At 37.9% G+C, this 21,345-nt stretch overlaps 1 protein-coding gene across 1 annotated transcript; it reads right to left on the bottom strand.

The window, feature by feature from the left end:
* Nucleotides 1-14,724: 14,724 nt before the first annotated feature.
* LOC137943031 (protein LATERAL BRANCHING OXIDOREDUCTASE 1-like) lies at nucleotides 14,725-16,101 on the bottom strand. The gene is made up of 4 exons (XM_068788730.1): nucleotides 15,832-16,101; nucleotides 15,500-15,747; nucleotides 15,072-15,396; nucleotides 14,725-14,976 (listed from the first exon to the last, which is right to left on the bottom strand). Exons 1-4 carry the CDS (start codon nucleotides 16,099-16,101, stop codon nucleotides 14,725-14,727), a joined length of 1,095 nt encoding a protein of 364 aa, XP_068644831.1.
* Between the last annotated feature and the right edge of the window lie 5,244 nt (nucleotides 16,102-21,345).

Raw genomic sequence — 21,345 nt, 5'->3', positions numbered from 1 at the left:
AAGTTCCTCCGTCATATACTTCCAACCACAAAAATTTTGATATTTTTGACAGGGATGAAGTTCCTCCGTCATGGACTCCCAACCACAAATAATTTTGATATTTTTGATGGGGATGAAGTTCCTCCATCGTGGATTCCCAACCAGAAAAATTCGATATTTTTTACGGGGATGAAGTTCCTCCGTCATGGACTCCCAACCACAAATAAATTTGATATTTTTTCGGGGTTGACAATAAATATAATAATAAGTTCCTCCATCATGGACTCCCAACCACAACCAACCACAAATAAATTTGATATTTTTGGCGGGGTTGACAATAAATATAAAAATAAGTTTTTCCGTCATTGACTCCCAACTACAAATAAATTTGATATTTTTGACAGGGACATAAATAAATAATGGTATGAGGCTACTTCTTCTTCAATAATATTGTCACGTCAAAAGAGACACAATAGCAGTAGCTTAATTGGGTTTGGTTCAGGCCCACTTAACACGACCCAAAATAATCCTTGTAATATTACCCATGAAATAATCCAATGCACATATCTAGACCAAATAATATGTTGACCAAGGAATAATATGTCTTTTCTTCAAAAATAATAATCCAGCCAAAGTCGCGCAGAAATCTTGGGCACGCATACCATGGCAGAAAATAAGTGGCTCCAGTCAAGTTGACCCAGACCCGAGTTGACTCGGTCCGAGTTGGTCTGGGTTGACTCAGTAGACTGGTGCAGTCGGTCGGTGGGGAACTTGGCTTACTGGTCCGAGTTGACTCGAGCGTGCTGAATAGGCCCTCATTATTTCATGTTTCCTAACTTAGGAAACATGAAATATTTCTACAGTGCCTCTTCTTCTCAACTTCCTAACAAAGCGGAAAGAGAGAGTTTTTTGGGAGGCAAGTTTCCGAATAACAGCAATCCAGCAGATAGATCTTGAAGATGAGACGGAAAGAAAACTTTCCGAAATAATAGACATCACCGGGACCACGAAAACTTTCGAAAAACAACAATGCATAGCTGGCACTCAGGAAGCTTGGTGGTGCCAGCAGAGTGAATAATTCTCAAAGAGGCGATGAAGGAGTCACCGTTTTTGACTTGGCTTCCCTTTGCGTTACCTGGTGTTACTTCTTCTTCGACAAAAGCGTCGAACAAAGAACGATGAAAAAACGCAGCAGCAATCATTTTTCTCGTTCACGGTCTTATCGTCTCTGGCAATGGCAACGTGACCTTTAGCCCTCGACTAAACGGCAACCCATTGAAAGCATTAGTTTTTTTTTTCTCTTGGAGCCGACAGACTCTCGGCGGAAACAGTCCAGAGAATTTAGCTCATAGAGACAAAGGGAAAGAAACTCATTGGGAGAAAACAGGAGGAAGAAGGGTTATGGAATTGATTACTTTTAACCGTCCCCTGAAGCTCTATTTATAGATTTATGAAACTAAAATATTACAATAATACCCATGGACTTAGGGTTTAGGGTTTAACCTTGGAACTTTAACTTAATTGCATCACTGCCATCTCTATGAGATGACCCTTTATTTACTGTCCTGCCATCTTGTATGCGCGCTCCTTGATCTATGGGCCCTGAGCCCGTCTTCTATATCTCTTGGATCCATGGGTCTTCCTTGGTTTTATGGGCTTAGGCCCATCTTCTAATACACTTGGATATGTGAGCCTTTGGTCGTGTGGGTTTGGGCCCTATCTTCCAATACTCCCCCTCAAGTTGGGGGTGAGAGAATAGCATGAACTTCCAGCTTGTTGCAAATGATGTATAAAATCTTTTTTGTATAATATGCCTTCATCTTCCAGCACTCCCCCTCACGCTAGTGCTCTCGTTCATGAGGCCCAACTGGTATAATATCAGTGAGAGTAAATCACTTCTTGCCCCTAAGACATTTCTCTGAAGTGTCCACCTCCACCACCGTGTCCCTCCACAAGACAACGACTCTCTAGTGGTAGAGTAATACATGATATTAATGGGAGGAATTAACATAAATATAATAATAAGTTCCTTTGTCATTGACTTCCAACCACAAAACAATTGATACTTTTTCTGGGGATGAAGTTCCTCTATCATATACTTCCAACCACAAAAATTTTGATATTTTTGACTGGGATGAAGTTCCTCCATCACGGACTCCCAACCACAAATAATTTTGATATTTTTGACGGGGTTGAAGTTCCTCCATCGTGGATTCCCAACCAGAAAAATTTTATATTTTTGACGGGGATGATGTTCCTCCGTCATGGACTCCCAACCCCAAATAAATTTGATATTTTTTTTCGGGGTTTACAATAAATATAATAATAAGTTCCTCCATCATGGACTCCCAACCACAACCCACCACAAATAAATTTGATATTTTTGGCGGGGTTGACAATAAATATAGAAATAAGTTTTTCCGTCATGGACTCCCAACTACAAATAAATTTGATATTTTTGACAGGGACATAAAGAAATAATGGTATGAGGCTACCTCTTCTTCAATAATACTGTCACATCAAAAGAGACACAATAGCAGCAACTTAAATGGGTTTGGTTTGGGCCCACTTAACACGACCCAAAATAATCCTTGTAATATTACCCATGAAATAATCCAATGCACATATCTAGACCAAATAATATGTTGACCAAGGAATAATATGTCAATTCATCAAAAATAATAATCCAGCCAGAGTCGCGCAGAAAATAAGTGGCCCTAGTCAAGTTGACCCGGACCCGAGTTGACTCGGTCTGAGTTGGTCTGGGTTGACTAGTAGACTGGTGCAATCGGTTGGTGGGGAACTTGGCTTACTGGTCCGAGTTGACTCGAGCGCGCTGAACAAGCGCTGATTATTTCATGTTTCCTAACTTAGGAAACATGAAATATTTCTACAGTGCCTCTTCTTCTCCACTTCCTAACAGAGCGGAAAGAGAGAGTTCTTTGGGAGGCAAGTTTCCGAATAACAACAATCCAACAGATAGATATTGAAGATGAGACGAAAACAAAACTTTCCGAAATAAGAGACATCACCGGGATGACGACAACTTCTGAAAAACAACAATGCATAGCTGGCACTCAGGAAGCTTGGTGGTGCCAGCAGAGTGAATAATTCTCAAAGAGGCAACGAAGGAGTCACCGTTTTCGACTTGGCTTCCCATTGCGTTACCTGGTGTTACTTCTTCTTCGGCAAAAGCGTCGAACAAAGAACGATGACAAAACGCAGCAGCGGTCATTTTTCTCGTTCACGGTCTTATCGTCTCTGGCAATGGCAATGTGACCTTTAGCGCCCGACTAAATGGCAACCCATCGAAAACATTAGTTGTTTTTTTTTTTTCTCTTGGAGCCGACGGACTCTCGACTGAAACAGTCCAGAGAATTTAGCTCATAGAGACAAAGGGAAAGAAACTCATTGGGAGAAAACAGGAGGAAGTTATGGAATTGATTATTTGTAAGCCTCCCCCTAAAGCTCTATTTATAAATTTATGAAAATATAATATTACAATAATACCCCTGAACTTAGGGTTTAGGGTTTAACCTTGGAACTTTAACTTAATTGCATCACTGCCATCTCTATGAGATGACCCTTTATTTACCGTCCTGCCATCTTGTATGCACGCCTATGGGCCTTCTCCTGGATCTATGGGCCTTGAGCCCGTCTTCTATATCTCTTGGATCCATGGGTCTTCTTTGGTTTTAAGGGCTTAGGCCCATCTTCTAATACACTTAGATATGGGAGCCCTCCTTGGTCGTGTGGGCTTGGGCCCTGTCTTCCAACACTCCCCCTCAAGTTGGGGGTGAGAGAATAACATGAACTTCCAGCTTGTTACAAATGATGTATAAAATCTTTCTTGTATAATATGCCTTCATCTTCCAACACTCCCCCTCACGCTGGTGCTCTTGTTCATGAGGCCCAACTGGTATAATATCAGTGAGAGTAAATCACTTCTAGCCCCTAAGACATTTCTCTGAAGTGTCCACCTCCATCACCGTGTCCCTCCACAAGACAATGACTCTCAAGTGGTAGAGTAATATATGATATTAATGGGGGGAAGTAACATAAATATAATAATAAGTTCCTTCATCATTGGCTTTCAACCACAAAACAATTGATACTTTTTCCGGGGATGATGTTCCTCCGTCATATACTTCCAACCACAAAAATTTTGATATTTTTGACTGGGATGAAGTTCCTCCATCATGGACTCGCAACCACAAATAATTTTGATATTTTTGACAGGGTTGAAGTTCCTCCATCGTGGATTCCCAACCAGAAAAATTTGATATTTTTGACGGGGAAGAAATTCCTCCTTCATGGACTCCCAACCACAAATAAATTTGATATTTTTTTGGGCTTGACAATAAATATAATAATAAGTTCCTCCATCATGGACTCCCAACCACAACCAACCACAAATAAATTTGATATTTTTGGCGGGGTTGACAATAAATATAAAAATAAGTTTTTCTGTCATGGACTTCCAACTACAAATAAATTTGATATTTTTGACAGGGACATAAATAAATAATGGTATGAGGCTACCTCTTCTTCAATAATATTGTCACATCAAAAGAGACACAATAGAAGCAACTTAAATGGGTTTGGTTTGGGCCCACTTAACACGACCCAAAATAATCCTTGTAATATTACCCATGAAATAATCCAATGCACATATCTAGACCAAATAATATGTTGACCAAGGAATAATATGTCAATTCTTCAAAAATAATAATCCAGCCAGAGTCGCGTAGAAATCTTGGGGACGCATACCGTGGCAAAAAATAAGTGGCCGTAGTCAAGTTGACCCGGACCCGAGTTGACTCGGTCCAAGTTGGTCTGGGTTGACTCTGTACACTGGTGCAGTCGGTCGCTTGGGAACTTGGCTTACTGGTCCGTGTTGACTCAAGCGCGCTGAACAGGCGCTCATTATTTCATGTTTCCTAACTTAGGAAACATGAAATATTTCTACAGTGCCTCTTCTTCTCAACTTCCTAACAAAGCGGAAAGAGAGTTTTTTGGGAGGCAAGTTTTTGAATAACAGCAATCCAACAGATAGATCTTGAAGAAGAGACGGAAACAAAACTTTCCGAAATAAGAGACATCACCGGGACGATGACAACTTCTGAAAAACAACAATGCATAGCTGACACTTAGGAAGTTTGGTGGTGCCAGCAGAGTGAATAATTCTCAAAGAGGTGGCGAAGGAGTCACCGTTTTCGACTTGGCTTCCCTTTGTGTTACCTAGTGTTACTTCTTCTTCGACAAAAGCGTCGAACAAAGAACGATGAAAAAATGCAGCAGCAGTCATTTTTCTCGTTCACGGTCTTATCGTCTTTGGCAATGGCAACGTGACCTTTAGCCCCCGACTAAACGGCAACCCATCGAAAGCATTAGTTTTTTTTTTTTTTTTTTTGGAGCCGACAGACTCTCGGTGGAAATAGTCCAGAGAATTTAGCTCATAGAGACAAAGGGAAAGAAACTCATTGGGAGAAAACAGGAGGAAGAAGGGTTATGGAATTGATTATTTTTAACCCTCTCCCTAAAGCTCTATTTATAGATTTATGAAACTACAATATTACAATAATACCCCTGAACTTAGGGTTTAAGGTTTAACCTTAGAACTTTAACTTAATTGCATAACTGTCATCTCTATGAAATGACCCTTTATTTACCATCCTGCCATCTTGTATGTGTGCCTATGGGCCTTGAACCCCTCTTCTATATCTCTTGGATCGATGGGTCTTCCTTGGTTTTATGGGCTTAGGCCCATCTTCTAATACACTTGGATATGTGAGCCTTCCTTGGTCGTGTGGGTTTGGGCCCTGTCTTCCAACACTCCCCCTCAAGCTGGGGGTGAGAGAATAGCATGACCTTCCAGCTTGTTGCAAATGATGTATAAAATCTTTCTTGTATAATATGTCTTCATCTTCCAACACTCCCCCTCACGCTGGTGCTCTCGTTCATGAGGCCCAACTGGTATAATATCAGTGAGAGTAAACCACTTCTATTCGCTAAGACATTGCTCTGAAGTATTTACCTCCACCACCGTGTCCCTCCATTGGGCAACGACTCTCAAGTGGTACAGTAATATATGATATTAATGGGGGGAAGTAACATAAATATAATAATAAGTTCCTCCGTCATGGACTTCCAACCACAAAAAAATTGATATTTTTTACGAGGATGAAGTTCTTCCGTCATGGACTTCCAACCACAAAAATTTTGATTTTTTTGACGGGGATGAAGTTCCTCCGTCATGGACTCCCTACCACAAATAATTTTGATATTTTTGACGGGGATGAAGTTCCTCCATCATGGATTCCCAAGCACAAAAAATTGATATTTTTTACGGGGATGAAGTTCCCCCGTCATGGACTCCCAACCACAAATAAATTTGATATATTTGAAGGGGTTGACAATAAATTTAAAAATAAGTTCCTCCATCATAGACTCCCAACTAAAAAAAATTTGATATTTTTGATGGGGTTGACAATAAATATAATAATAAGTTCCTCCTTCATGGACTCCCAACCACAACCAACCACAACCAACCACAAATAAATTTGATATTTTTTATGGGGTTGACAATAAATATAAAAATAAGTTCCTCCGTCATGGACTCCCAACCACAAATAAATTTGAAATTTTTGACGAGGACATAAATAAATAATGGTATGAGGCTACCTCTTCTTCAATAATATTGTCTCATAAAAAGAGACACAATAGCTGCAACTTAAATGGGCTTGGCTTGGGCCCACTTAACACGACCCAAAATAATCCCTATAATATTAACCATAAAATAATCCAATGCACATATCTAGACCAAATAATATGTTGACCAAGGAATAATCTGTTAATTCTTCAAAAATAATAATCTAGCAAGAGTCACGTCGAAATCTTGGGCACGCATACTGTGGCAAAAAATAAGTTGCCCGAGTCAAGTTGACCCGAACCCGAGTAGACTCGGTGGGAGTTTGTTTGGGTTGACTCAGTAGACTGGTGCAGTCGGTCGGCGGGGAACTCCGCTTGCTGGTCCGCGTTGACTCGGGCGCGCTGAACAGGCGCTGATTATTTCATGTTTCCTAACTTAGGAAACATGAAATATTTCTATGGTGCATCTTCTTCTCGAGTTCCTAACAGAGCTGAAAGAGAGAGTTCTTCGGGAGGCAATTTTCTGAATAACAGAAATCCAGCAGATAGATCTTGAAGATGAGACAGAAACGGAAACTTTTTGAAGTAAGAGACATCACCGGGACGACGACAACTTCCGAAAAACAACAATGCGTAGCTGGTGCTTGGGAAGCTTGGCGGCGCCAGCAGAGTGAATAATTCTCAGAGAGGCAGTGAAGGAATCTCCATTTTCGACTTGGCTTCCCTTTACGCTGCCAGGTGTTACTTCTTCTTCGGCAAAAGTGCCAAATAGATAACGACGAAAAAAATGCAGCAGCAGTCATTTTTCTCGTTCATGGTGTCATCGTCTCCGGCAACGACGATGTGACCTTTGGGCCTCGACTATAGGAAAACCCATCGACAACAGTAGTAATTTTTTTTCTCTCTGAGTCGACGGTCTCTCGACGGAAACTATCCAGAGACGTACGGCGCCGAACAGAGTGGTCGTCTTCTTCCCAGCGACCCTGGCTCCCCAACAACACGGGCCAACAAAAAAAACTCGGCAGACTGGTGGGTCTTGGTTTCAAGTGGCAGAAAAATGATCCAGCAAAGAGATCTTGAAGATGGAAACGGAAAATTTCTTAACAGGAAATTTTCGAAACCTGCTGTTAACCAGCAAAGAGGCCGACACTTTCGGAAACGAGAATAAAAAAAAGGGAATTTTACCAAAATACCGATTAAAAATAACTTATTTATAATAATAACGAAGACCACAAAATATTTACAAAACTATCGAACTTTGACCGGTCCACTGTATATGTGGACAGTCAAAGGTGACATGTAAGCTTTGACTGCTTACGTGTCGCTCCATCATCGGAACGATGCTGTAGATGAACACATAGGCTGCCATGTCATTAAGTTTGACACGTCATCTGCTACGTAATTTACCACGTCAATATAAATTATTTTCTTTTTTCCCTGTCATCTGGGCCACGTAAGCACTCGCCACGTCAGCCCTCACATATGTTTTTAATTCTAATCTCTTCCACGATTTTCTCATCTCCTCTCGTCTCGGGTGCTCTCCTCTCGTCGCTCCCCTGCTGCCGCCTCCCCTGCTGCCGCTCGCCTCCCCTGCTACCACCGCCGCTCGGCCTGGCCCCTGCTGCCGCCGCTCGGCCTCGGCCACTCTCCTGCTACCGCTGCTCTGCCTCGGCCTTGCCCCTGCCGCCGCTTGCCTCCCCTGCTGCCGCCGCTCACCTCCTGCCGCTGCTCTTCCTCGGCCTCGCCCCTGCCTCTGCCTCGGCCTCGCCCCTGCCGCCGCTTGGCCTCGCCCTCGACGCCCCCTCTCAACCACTCTCTCTTCGTCTCAGCCTTTTATCTCTCCTCTGTTCATCCTCTCGTAGCCAATGTTCTTCCTCTCTGTTCCCCTTTGTTCGTCCTCTCGCCGCCCCTTCCCTTGAAAATTAGGGGGGTGATTTTTTAGGATTTTTGTTAATTGAATCGAATTATTATATTTAATTATAATGTTGATTTGAATTTAGGTGTTTAATTAATGTATTGATTTTTTTGTGATTTACTGTTTAATTTCTGATTTTATGTTAATGAAAATTTTGCCAAATTAAAATTATTGTAAAATTTTTTAAGATTTTAAAATAAATAATATATTTTTTAATAATTTATTATTTTGTAAATAAGGTAATAAAAAGTATACAAATAAAATATATTTTTAAACACTAAAACAACTTTTTTTTATATTTTTTTAATTTATAAATATTTTAAATGGATAATATATGGGTATGACTTAAGAGTAAATTTTTTTCTATTTATAAATATTTTAAATAGATAATATATGGGTAAGACTTAAAAAAAATTATTTATAAATATTTTAAATCTGTAGTAAATGGGTAAGAGTTAGATTATTTTTATTTATAAATATTTTAAATTTATAAATATTATTATTTTGTAAATAAGGTGATAAAAATATACAAATAAATTATATTTTTAAACTCTAAAATAGTTTTTTTGTATTTTTTAAAATTTTTAAATATTTTAAATCGATAATATATGGGTAAGACTTAAGAGTAAGATTTTTTAAATTTATAAATATTTTAAATTCATAATAAATGGGTAAGAGTTAGATTTTTTCTATTTATAAATATTTAAAATTTGTAAATATTATTATTTGGTAAATAAGGTGATAAAAATATAAAAATAATTGTATTTTTAAACTCTAAAATAATGTTTTTTTAATTTTTTAATTTATAAATATTTTAAATCTAATTAATTTACTTATTTTATTTTATTTTTTAAAATATGAAGAAATAAAAAGTGTAACAATAATTTTTTTAATTAATAAATATTTTAATTGTTATTAAATGGTGTTAAATAAGTAAGAGTTAATTTTTTAATTTTTTATTATTTTTTTAAATAATTTTTTATTTTAGATATAAGGTAATAAAAAGTGTATTTGATTTTTTAATTTTTTTTAAATTTATTCAAAATTTTATCATGTAATGATGTGGCAGATGATGTGTCAATAATAATGACATGGCAGCCTATGTGTTCATCTACAGCATCGCTCCGATGATGGAGCGACACGTAAGCAGTCAAAGCTTACGTGTCACCTCTTATTGTCCACATATACAGTGGACCGGTCAAAGTTCAGTAGTTTTGTAAATATTTTGTGGTCTTCGTTATTATTATAAATAAGTTATTTTTAATCGGTATTTTGGTAAAATTCCCTAAAAAAAATATGCTTCTTAAAGAGATACATATCTGCCGTTAATGAAGTGTCCAAACAATAAACCAAGCCGAAACATCTGCTTCTGAAAAAAAAAAAACCACGATCTGGCTGGCGATGTAAAGTAGTGGTAATATGATCTGCTGGAAATATAACCAGTTGTAGCCTTGCAAGAGCCACTTTGGACGACAATCAGACAACAAGAGACGACCATCGCTGGTGGTGAGATTCCAAAGAAAGGCAATCGAGACACAAAGGATGTCTAGCACAAAAAAAAAAAAAAAAAAAAAAAAAAAAAAAACTAATCAAAGAACCAATCAAAACTAACAAGATGACGGGAAAAAACTAATCCAAGAATAAAAAAAAACTAACAACAAGATGATGATAAAAAAACTAAGGAACGGTATAAAAAATAAAAATATGGGTTTTTTAATCCAAAAAACCATATATGTGAGTTCTGAAAATCAAAGTTTTGATACTATGTTGATTTTTCAGGACTCCATGGATTTAGCTCATGGAGAAAAAGGGAAAGAAACTCATTGGGAGAAAACAAGAGGAAGAAGGGTTATGGAATTGATTATTTCTAACCCTCCCCCTGAAGCACTATTTATAGATTTATGAAACTACAATAATACAATAATACAATAATACCCCTGAACTTAGGGTTTAGGGTTTAGGGTTTTAACCCTGGAACTTTAAGTTAATTACATCACTGCCATCTCTATGAAATGACCCTTTATTTACCATCTTGCCATCAATGTATGTGGGCCTATGGGCCTTCTCCTTGATCTGTGGGCCTTGAGCCCATCTTCTATATATCTTGGATCCATGGGTTTTCCTTGGTGGGTTTGGGCCCATCTTCTAATACACTTGGATATGTGAGCCTTCCTTGGTCGTGTGGGCTTGGGCCCTGTCTTCCATGTGTAGAAACATTATTATTTAGAATATGCTAGAGCACTTAGAGAAAACTATTCTCATGCTTTCAACTTCAACATAGTTGAATTGGCATTGCAATAATTGATCAACCAATGGAAATGATCTATCATCCAGAACTATGCAGGCTAGAAATATAATGCATGATCCATCAACTATAGTCAATAGATTGATCATCCAGAATATGGCCATTTCATGCTATAAAGCATGATCAAGCATCCCATTTGGAGTGATCCACCAATTCTACCCGATCAAGAAAATCTCACATGGAATGATTGATCATCCCACATGATTAATCGATTAGACAAAATCTTGCTTGTAAGGGACATAAAATATTAATTATCATAGGAAATGCACTGATTGATCATACTTGTATTGTACAGCCAGAGGGATTTCAGGTTGATCGATCAACTTAACTTTTCTGGACCAATGGTAACATATTGATTGATTTATGCATCGATTAATAAGTCATTGGCTGATTGAAAGGTAGCCGCTAGAATTGATTGATTAATCAATCAAAGTAGCGATTTTTGCAAATAGGTAAAATATTGGCTAGTTTGAGTTGGGGAACCTATAAATACCCCACCAAAACATGTATTGAGAAGTTAATGAGTATTTATTGGAAAATACTTCAAGCATTTATTCTCTATCTTGCATATTCTTTCAAAAGTGCTTTAGAATGGAAGAAAGAGCCATATACTTTAAAAATCCCACATCCCTTTCATCCCATCCTTGTATTCATATAATCAAATCTCCTTCAATCATTTCTCCAAGTAAAGGTGAAGAGGAAGTTTGAATCTCTCAAGGAGAAGGATCTCTCCAAGTAAAGGTGTACTTTTTCCTTTCTTTTTACTTCAATTTGTGAAAGGTTCATCTAGAACCTATATAATCTAGATAGAAAGAGCCACCTAGAGCTAGAATCTCGAAGCAATCTCTTGGAGAGATTGGAGTTGTAAAACGTGTGTATTGAGCTTCACATGGTTTGAAGAGATTCAAAATCTCTTTATGTAATTCCAGTTATTAGAGCTTTTTAAATAGTGGAAATCCCAAGCAAGGGTTATTGGGCGGTGAATACCACTAGGGGTACATTCATAACAAAAATTCTCTCTGCATCCTATGTTGTGTGCATATTTTGATTTACTTTGAATTGCTTTTATGCATGATTTTTTTTTATCACAAGCACGACTTAATTTTAATTTGATAATCTCAATTCACCCTCCTCTTGAGAGGCCACCTGGGCCAACAACTGGTATTACAGCAGGCCAAACACTTAATTGAAATCCAACTCCCCATGATTTTGAAAAAGATTAAATGACATCTCAATATAATTTGCTCTTTCCCAAAGGACAATCTGCCAACCGTCCACCTTTGTTCAATGGAATGAGCTATGGATATTGGAAGGTAAGAAAGGAGTTCTTCCTTCAATCCATGAATTTTAACATATGACATGTAACCAAGAATAACCCTTTTGGGCCCCAAAACCTTACAAATGGCTTTCCGATTGTAAAGGAATTCAATGAGTTGACTAGGAAAAATAAAATAAAACAACTAAAGAGAAACTCCAAGGCCATAAACCTCTTGTTATATGTCTTAGGACCAAATGAGTTCAATAGGGTCTCCACAAGTAAAACTGCCAAGGAAATTTGGGAAAAAGTAGAGGTCACACATGAAGGAACCACTAGAGTTAAAGACTCTAAAATTAGCCTATTGATAGCCCAATGCAATAAATTCAAAATGAAACTAGGTGAGTTAATAGCTGATATGAACTCAAGGTTCACTCATATAATCAATGAGATGAACTTTCTAGGAGAAGAGATTTCCTTGAATAGACAAAATGACAAGCTTCTCAAGGCACTTCTAAAGTCATGGGACATGAGGAAGACAACCATTCATGAGAATGCTAACTTTAGAACTACTAGCTCAGAAGAGCTACTAGGAATCCTTCTCATATATGAGATGTGACCTCAAGATGTTGAGGAAGAGAACCCTAAAAAGCAAAATATTGCTCTTAAGGCCAAGATGAGTGTTGGAATCAACACTAGTGAAAAAAAAATCATATGAGGTGAGTTTCATCATTAGACATCTTCAAAGAAATAATAGGAAAAAGAAGAATTTCATAAAAGGCCAATTTAGAACTGAAAATGACAAATTTTATAAGAAAGGTGATGTTTATTTTAAGTGTGGACAACAGGGGAATAGAAGAAGCAAATGTCCAAAGTTAGGAGAAAGAACCCCATCCGCAATCAAAGATCCCAAGAACAAGAAGAAGATGTCGATATCAACTTGGGATGCAATGGAAGAAGAGCCTAGCTACTCGGAAGAAGAAGAAAGCATTGTTGGACTCATGGAATTTGAAGATATTAATGATGAGTCAAACACTTCCGAAGAGCCAAGTGACTCGGACTATGAAACTGATCTTGAATTCCTTTTAGAAAAGTGTATCCATTGTCTAAACAAATATAAAGAAGGATGCAATGCTCAATCATACGAGATTGCAAGCAAGAAAGAAGTTGTTGTCTTGACGGAGGTAATGAAAATTATCTAGTAAATGCTTCAAGACAAATTGGATTGATAGACAAGCTATCATATGATAGACTTGTATTTGAGAAGAAGAGCTTTGACTTAAAACAACAAAAACTTCTTGTAAAGAATTAGACGCCCTAATTTCAAATTAATGAGAGCAATAATCATAATCGCAAAAGAAAGGAAATTCTCAAACTACCCTTAATGAAACAACAGTAAATATATCATGGATCTGGCGGGGGCTCTGCCCTTACACCCCGAGAGGGGGACTCCCTGCCCCCCTTCCAACCCCCACGATGACCTTACCGCGAAGGTTGATCTTCGTACCAACTCAGTGTAAGGCATTGATTAGGCTACACAACTTAACATTTCTATATCTCAAATCCACACCAAAGAAGAAACTTGGGAAGAACAAAACAAAGCAAAACAAGAAGTTATCTCCCATTCTTGACATTATATGCCGCTATTGCAATGTGATGGATCACTATGTCCACATTTTTAAAGTGAAGAATGAAAAAGGCATCAAACAAACATGGGTACCCAAATCAACCAAAAAGGTTGTGGTAACAGAAAAGAACTTGGGAGAACAAGTTTGGAAGCCCAAATCACTTAGCACATCAAATATCTTCCCAAAGGGATAACCTAAAATGGATCTCTAAGGGATAAACTTTCATGATGTAGGTAAGTCTCCGAGCCAAGGCACCAAATTTTATTTTTTTGGATTTTGGATAATAGTTGCCCAAGTCACATTACCGGTGATAAGAAGATGTTTGTTGAACATAATCCCAAATATTGATGTCATGTATCTTTTGGAAACAATAGCAAAGATACCATAAAAGTAATTGGTAAAATTAGTACCTTAACCTCTTTCATATCCGATGTTTATTATGTTGAAGGATTGATACATGACTTACTTAGCATTAGTCAATTTTGTGATAAAGAAAACAAAATTTCATTTGAAAAGGACAAATGCTTAGTAAAGAATGAAAATGTTGAATTACTTCTAGAGGGACATAGAAATAGGAATCTCTATGTAGCAAACATGGTCAATTTACCCTCAACTAGTGCCATTTGTTTGGGTGCAAAAATTGATAAATCTGGGCTATGGCATAAAAGACTAAGACATATAGGAATAAATTCCTTAAATAAATTAGTGAAAAAGAACATAGTGAGAGTACTACCTTGTCTTCTAATACCCAGTTTTGGTCCCATTTATTTTGCTTTTGTGCATCGGTTGTGAACAATGAAGGAAAGCAGTTTGATTGGTGACCAATAGTGCTGCTGAGCTTCATTCTTCTTGACTAAAATAAATATTCTGGATTTTAATGTCACATTACACTTGCAAGTTTAGCAGGAGAGCAAGTGGATTCCTTGCTTTGAACAAAAAACAATAACAACAACAAAAAAGAAAAAGGCAATTTCAGGGCGATCGTCCATAATCAGTAGTCTATTTTGACAAGGTCAACGTGTGATTTTCCCTCCATCTTTCTCTTCAAGGAACATCTCAGATAATCCCCGTATTTGATCCTTGTATAAACTCTAGGATTCTCTTTCTCGTTCATCATATGATGCAATGGTTCGATTTCCACATCATCATCCGGGGACACAAACGAGGCAAGTGACATCCTGGGTTGATTCGCATTCGTTACCGCTCTATGCTCAATGCTCTTATACTTTCCATTACTCAAAATCTGCAGCTCCACAGGATAAAAATCAATAGAGAATGAAGTGGTATTTAATTCCTTGATTATTTCCATTTTCATGACAGTAATAAGAGAAGAAATACCTCAATAACATCTCCAACATTCACGACGAGAGCATCTGGTATTGGTTTAACAGGAAGCCAGCCACCATTATGCCTAATTTGGAGACCTGTAACATCATCGTCTTGCAGAAGTATGGTTTTAGTGCTGCTATCGGAATGTGGGCTCACGCCAAGCACTTGATCCGGCTTACAACAGGTGGGATAGAAGTTGAAACGCAAAGCTTGCAATACCTCTCTATGCAGCTCCAACAAACCTTCCGGATTCAGCCCCATAAGGAGAGATAAAGCGGAAAGGAGTTCCCTTGCGACCCTATTCACCTCAGAAGAGTACACTTCAACTACCTCTCTGCCACAGTGACAACTACGCAGTCAATGCTATAAATTGCAGTAGACGATCGACTATGAATAAGCCCTAATTGTTACAAAACAAGGCGAGTGAGAGAACTCACTTGAAGTCAAGTGGCTCTACGGGACAACAGTTCAGTTTCCGAAAGTAGTGAGGATATATGATTAACGCCAGGACATCCGACCAGTCCAATTTCTGTTCGTTGGACACTACATAGAGTTGCCCATATCCTTGAATGTCGTTTGAGACCATGGCATATTTCTTCTTCTCTTCTAGCGGAAGCTTGAAAAAGTCAGCCGCTGCAGCTTTCGTCTTTCGCAGTATCCCCTCTGCCACGCCATGGTTTATTATCTGCACTAGTTGCAAAAATGACAGCAAAGTGAGATAGCCGCAGGCCGGGTGCATTAATTTACGTTCAAGAATGGAAAAGCATACCTGGAAGAAGCCCCAGCATTGACAAGCCAAATCAAGCTTTTTGAGTTCACTCTCATCCCTCTGTCGAAGCAAGGACAAATCAATGACGGGAATTTCTGATGAAAGATGAGATCTGTCGAGATAATGGGACTGGGCATCTTCGTTTCTGACGTACCGTTCGGGAACACATGAGGGGTCTCTTCTCACCAACTCTTGAACACTTTCCACCGGTATGGATTTTCCCCAAGTGCGTCCGACCTCTTTTGCTGCACTTCCATTCGCGACCTCCATTGCTGGGATTCCTGTTAGTTCTCAGTTTGGTGATACATCTCTCTGATGTACTAATATGTATACTAAAACCTCACAATTATAAGTTGATTCCCACCTCTTGATTCTATTCTATTGCCGCTTTTGCTTCTTGGAAGAAACGAATAATCTGTTACCAACTACTGATATTTTATGTCAACAATCGGAATTGTTGCAAGCTTTGGAAACACCGAAGGATTATTTGACGCGTACTCGCTTTCTTACTGTTCAATTGCTTTAAAGAAGCAACGCCTAATTAGTAATGGCTGAAAATTCGTTTCTTACATTCATTTTCGTACTGTCGTTTTGCTTCCGAGCTCCTCTCTGCCTTCACTTTCATAGAAACCTCCAATAGAATTGTGGGATCGACAAACATTTCAAAAATAAAGATAAAAAAATGACAGAATAAATGTAGCTCCTATCACCGTTTCTGGTAGGCATGTCTATCGCAGTTACTCGTTAAGACGACTTCAATTAATTAAGCATCCCTTGCCGGCATAGGTTCTAGAAAAGGACAAGACAAACCAGGATTTCCATTTCCTTCTTGTCCTCATCATTTATAAAAAAAAAAAAAAAACTTTTTTTTTCCAATGATAAGCTGCTTAACAAAATAAAACTTAGTATTGGAATGAATTAGCATCAACTTTTTCTTCAAATATTTGTTAGGTCTGGTAAGGAATAAAGCTAGAACGAGGGCGAATAGGTTTGCTAAATTTGTGTGTTGACATTCTTGAGTGTTTCTATGTGCAATGCAAAGTTAACAATCCAAGTACATGAAAAAAATAATCAAAGTACATGAGGAAGCACACACACACAATTAACATAAGATGTATTGTGGTTCACAATCCTCTAATATGCTAGGGTTGCTACGTGGCACTTACTTAAAATTGCTTTTAAGGAAAATTTCAATGTTGCTTAGACCGGGAATTACACCACTCAATTGATCACTACAACCAATTTAAAATGCACACCCTTACGTAGGTAATTTATAACAATAAACTAGGTATGCAACCTTGATCTGTCAAGGGATTTTTTTGCAACTAACTAGCCTACACAAGCGTACACCTACATAAGGATTTGCGGCAACTCACTAAGCACACTAGTCTAGATCCACATGGGCATTTTCAGCACCACTTACCCACACTAGGTCTTACGACTCAAACAACAACAAACATCGTCTTCTCAGCCTTTACTCCTCAACCATACAACCATTTTCCAATCAACTTGACATCATGGTCTTGCCTACACTCCTCAAATGCCTTACATGCTACAATGTATAATAAGATTTGGAAATAAAATACTCAAAAAAGGGCACAAAACTAGTTTTCAGTGGAATTAAATCAAACAAGCTCTAAAAGGGAAAATATCAAATTAAATATGATCTTAATGTCACTTCACACGTGTTTAATAATCAAATATCTAAATATTTCAATAGGATCTAAATTGTGTGTGAGGGCTTAGGAGACAAAGAGTTCATTATGCAATGTTTTTTACTATTTGGGGTAGTTTTGGGTAAATAAAAAGCTATTCAATGTTTAATAACTAATTGCTAATGCAAAAAAAAAAATGACTAGTTATCATTCAAAAAAATTCAGTCAAAATCAGTTCATAAATTCTAAAAAATTGTGCACTAAATCCTGTTTTTGCTATTTAACATAAGTAGTCCACTTGCTATTTTTGCAGACTTACAACTCTAGATTTGAGCTTGAAAGACAGAAGATTTTATTTTATTTGCACCAAGAAGTCGACTCCTTCCAAAAGTTTGACTCTTTTCATTGTGTTCAACTACTAATGATGATCTACCTTAACAAATAGGTAGACTCCTTCCAAGGATTCATCTCCTTTTACGTCTAAAGCTCTTTGATTTGCATAATGTTGTTGACTCATATTGTAATTCAAGACTCACTGTTAAAAGAGTCTTACTCCTTTAAGCTTTGGCACTAGAAAACTTATATTTTCAATTTTTGGGATTTCACACTTTCCATTTTCTACCGATAGGGTTGACGTCTTGCTAAGCAGTTAACTCCTTTGGGTTTTGGCACTTACGACTTCAAGTTTCCTACTAAAGAGGTTAACTCCTTACTATGTGGCCAACTTCTCTTGCCTATTTTATTCTTCTAACCTCTACTAGAATGGCTGTTGCACAAAACAATTTTCTGTTTTGTTATATGAAATGGTGTTGCTAGGTCGTTTAGATGGTGTGCTTTAGCTAGTCAAACCTTTATGCTACCAAAAAAATTCTCTTGAACTTTTTTTGAGCTGCAAGATAATCTTAATGGACATCATTAGTAATTTTAGTATTTATTATCATCAAAACCCAGTGGAATGAGATATTGAGACCAATTTTATCTCATATATTTTCAAATGTTTCATATATGTTTTTTAATATTATGTAGCAGTGAAATTTTCATATTCATTTTGAAGCCTCTTGATTGAGATTGTAACAAAATGGATGCTCTTGTTATGTTAATGTACTTAAGTCGACTTTCCATGTGAAGGAAATGGAAGAAGGTCATAGTGACTAAGTGTGGCAAACAAATGATTTTGGTGGATTCTCATAAAGACCTTAACAATTCAATGTCTAAATACTTGTATATATCCTATGGTGGAGAATTGCATCATATTTTGCTTTACAATTTAATTAAGTCATCTTTCTTTCATTATAAGAAGATATGAAAAACTTCCCTAAATTTGGGTTTCCTTGGCCAAAATGCATTTCAGTCAGCCTACTTTGTTAACAAGTCAACAAGTATCCCACAAATATTTAAAATTAGCAGAAATGTTAATAGTGAATCAAATAAGAAACACTAATTAGATAGTTTTATTTATTTATTTATGTGTCCCATATATCTTATTTAATTAAAAGGAAGGTGCACCACGCCTAAGAGATAATCTTTTATGGTAAGACCTAACTAGTAATTACTATAAATCTGTTTAATGTTAGAATTGGGGCAGTCTCGAACCCCAAAATTCTTTCCCATGTGTTTGTCTATGTTTTACTACTTCTCCCATACCATGATCACTCAAACCAAGATTCACTCTAATCTTCCTCACACAAAAAAACCCGACCTCTACCTTAGAAATGTCAAGTTTAATTATTAGCTTGGATATATGTAACATTTTCAAATTTTCCCCAAGGCATTTTCATCATTAAGGCTTAATTTTCATGTTAAAAATTATACGTTAAAAGAAAGTTGTGGAAGTCTTGGGATATGTAACATTTTCAAATTTTCCTCAGGGCATTTTTCGTCTTCAAGGTTAAACTTCACGTTAAAAAATATACCTTGAAAAAAAGTTATAGAAATCTACCTTTGCACCACAATAAACAGCACGATTATCCTATTTTCCCCAAAAAATACATTGCAAGACGTGAAGGTTGTTGGCTCAAGTGGCTTCTCAATAGGGAAGTGAACTAAGAATTTTAAGTTTAAAATTCTTTAAGGTGTGGAAACTAAAATCATGCAAGCATGCAAATTAATGCATAAAACATTCCCCCACCACAATAGTTGACACAAAATATTTTTTATCGATGTTCCCCTATTGGTATTCACCAACCGAACATGTGCTTCAAAAATTCCACTAATCTAATTCTATTAACTGGAATTTACATCAAAGATATTTCGTCTCTCTTTAGGCCATGTCTAGCTCAAATACACATGTATAGGATAATATCCTAAAGAGATTCAAATAGGTTCTCGAAGATCCTTTCTCAAAAAAAAGAAAACAATAAGTAAAAAACAAAAAACAAAAAACAAGAACAAAAGAAAGGATAAAACTTATACCCTTTTTCAATTGGAGAGAAATCTTCTCCTTGAGAGATCCAACTCTCTAGCCTTTGTAGGACAATGTAGAATGATGGAGCTTGTCTAATGCATATGCAAAGGATAACATTTGAAAAAAGAGGAAAGATTTTTCAGAAGCTTAGTGTTATGGACTCCATAGCATCTAGAGTCATTACTAGACGTAGGACTTAAGGGTGTAACTTTCAAATTAAGTTAAGGGTTGGGTCTAATGTACTTTTGTGTGATTAGTGTGGGGCTCGTCAAGGCTAGGGAGTGTTAGCATCAGGGTTTGGGAAGTGTAAGCATCATAGTTGGGTAGTGTGTGGTTTGGGAAGTGTAAATGTCATGGCTTGAGTATGTCTTGAAAAGTGTAAATGTCATGGCACTTGAGAGGATAAGAAGAACGGCAGTCTGTATGAAAATCAAGCATTAATCCAATTAGTTGTATCAAGGTCGTATTCTCCCTTTCCCTAACGAGGTCCAGGGTGAGCTCCCTTCGTCATCTCAGTTATTCTAGCAATAGGTCGATCAAAGAACTCCAAATCCCCTTCAACTCGCACGTCAACCTGGAAGGTAGGAGTGATCGTCGGGTGACTCGATCTATGGTGAGGGAACCTAACAATGTGGTATCAGAGCGGGCTCCCACGTTGCGAGTTCGAATCCCGGAGGGGGCGACCTAGAGGCCAGATTAAAATTACTGGTAGGTCGTAGGAACTTGACCCTGGTCCATCTAGTGTCGCTAGAGTGGGCCGTCGCTAGAGTAGGCTGTCACAAGAGTGGGCCGCCGTGGTCGTCGGCTCGCGAAGGTGGGGTGTGATGTTATGGTCTTGGGTTAAGTACCTATGTCTTCCGCTCCTAACAGGCTGGTCTTTTGGGTAGTATTGGCTAGGTGCTTAACACCAATCCACCTTGATTAACACAGTTCGGTCTTTTGGGTAGTATTTTCCGGTGTTACAGTAGCAGGGGTATCCCATTGCCTATTTCAACAGACAACTGGCCACCCATCATCACAAATTAGCTGCCTATGAGCAAAAACCGATTGGCTTAGCCAAAGCCATTTATCATTGGAGGCCATATCTGTGGGGCTGCCACTTCCTCATCCGAACTGACCACTACAGTCTGAAGTACTTGTTCGAGCAAAGCCTTACCACTTCACCACAACAACACTGACTCAGTAAATTAATGGGGTTAAATTTTAGGGCGAAGTTAAAATCGGGCCAACTCAACAAAGGTGCTGATGCATTGTCTCGCAGAGATGTGACAGCACCACAACTCAATATCATCAGTCAACCTCGGTTCTTGTTGCTGGATTCGATTCGGGATGAAATTCAATAATCACTGGACCTCCTAGCCTTATTGCATAGCATTGAACAATAGGCCATGGACAGCAACTGGGCCATCCAGGACCGCCTCATCTTATACAAGCAACGACTTTATCTTCCTACCA

This window comes from Aristolochia californica, unplaced genomic scaffold (genome assembly GCF_029961685.1).
Source record: "Aristolochia californica isolate CCGP_79_NKW_82.1479 unplaced genomic scaffold, dmAriCali1.0.hap1 SCAF_10, whole genome shotgun sequence".
Lineage (NCBI taxonomy): Eukaryota > Viridiplantae > Streptophyta > Magnoliopsida > Piperales > Aristolochiaceae > Aristolochia > Aristolochia californica.
This window is presented reverse-complemented; position numbering and strand designations above follow the sequence as displayed.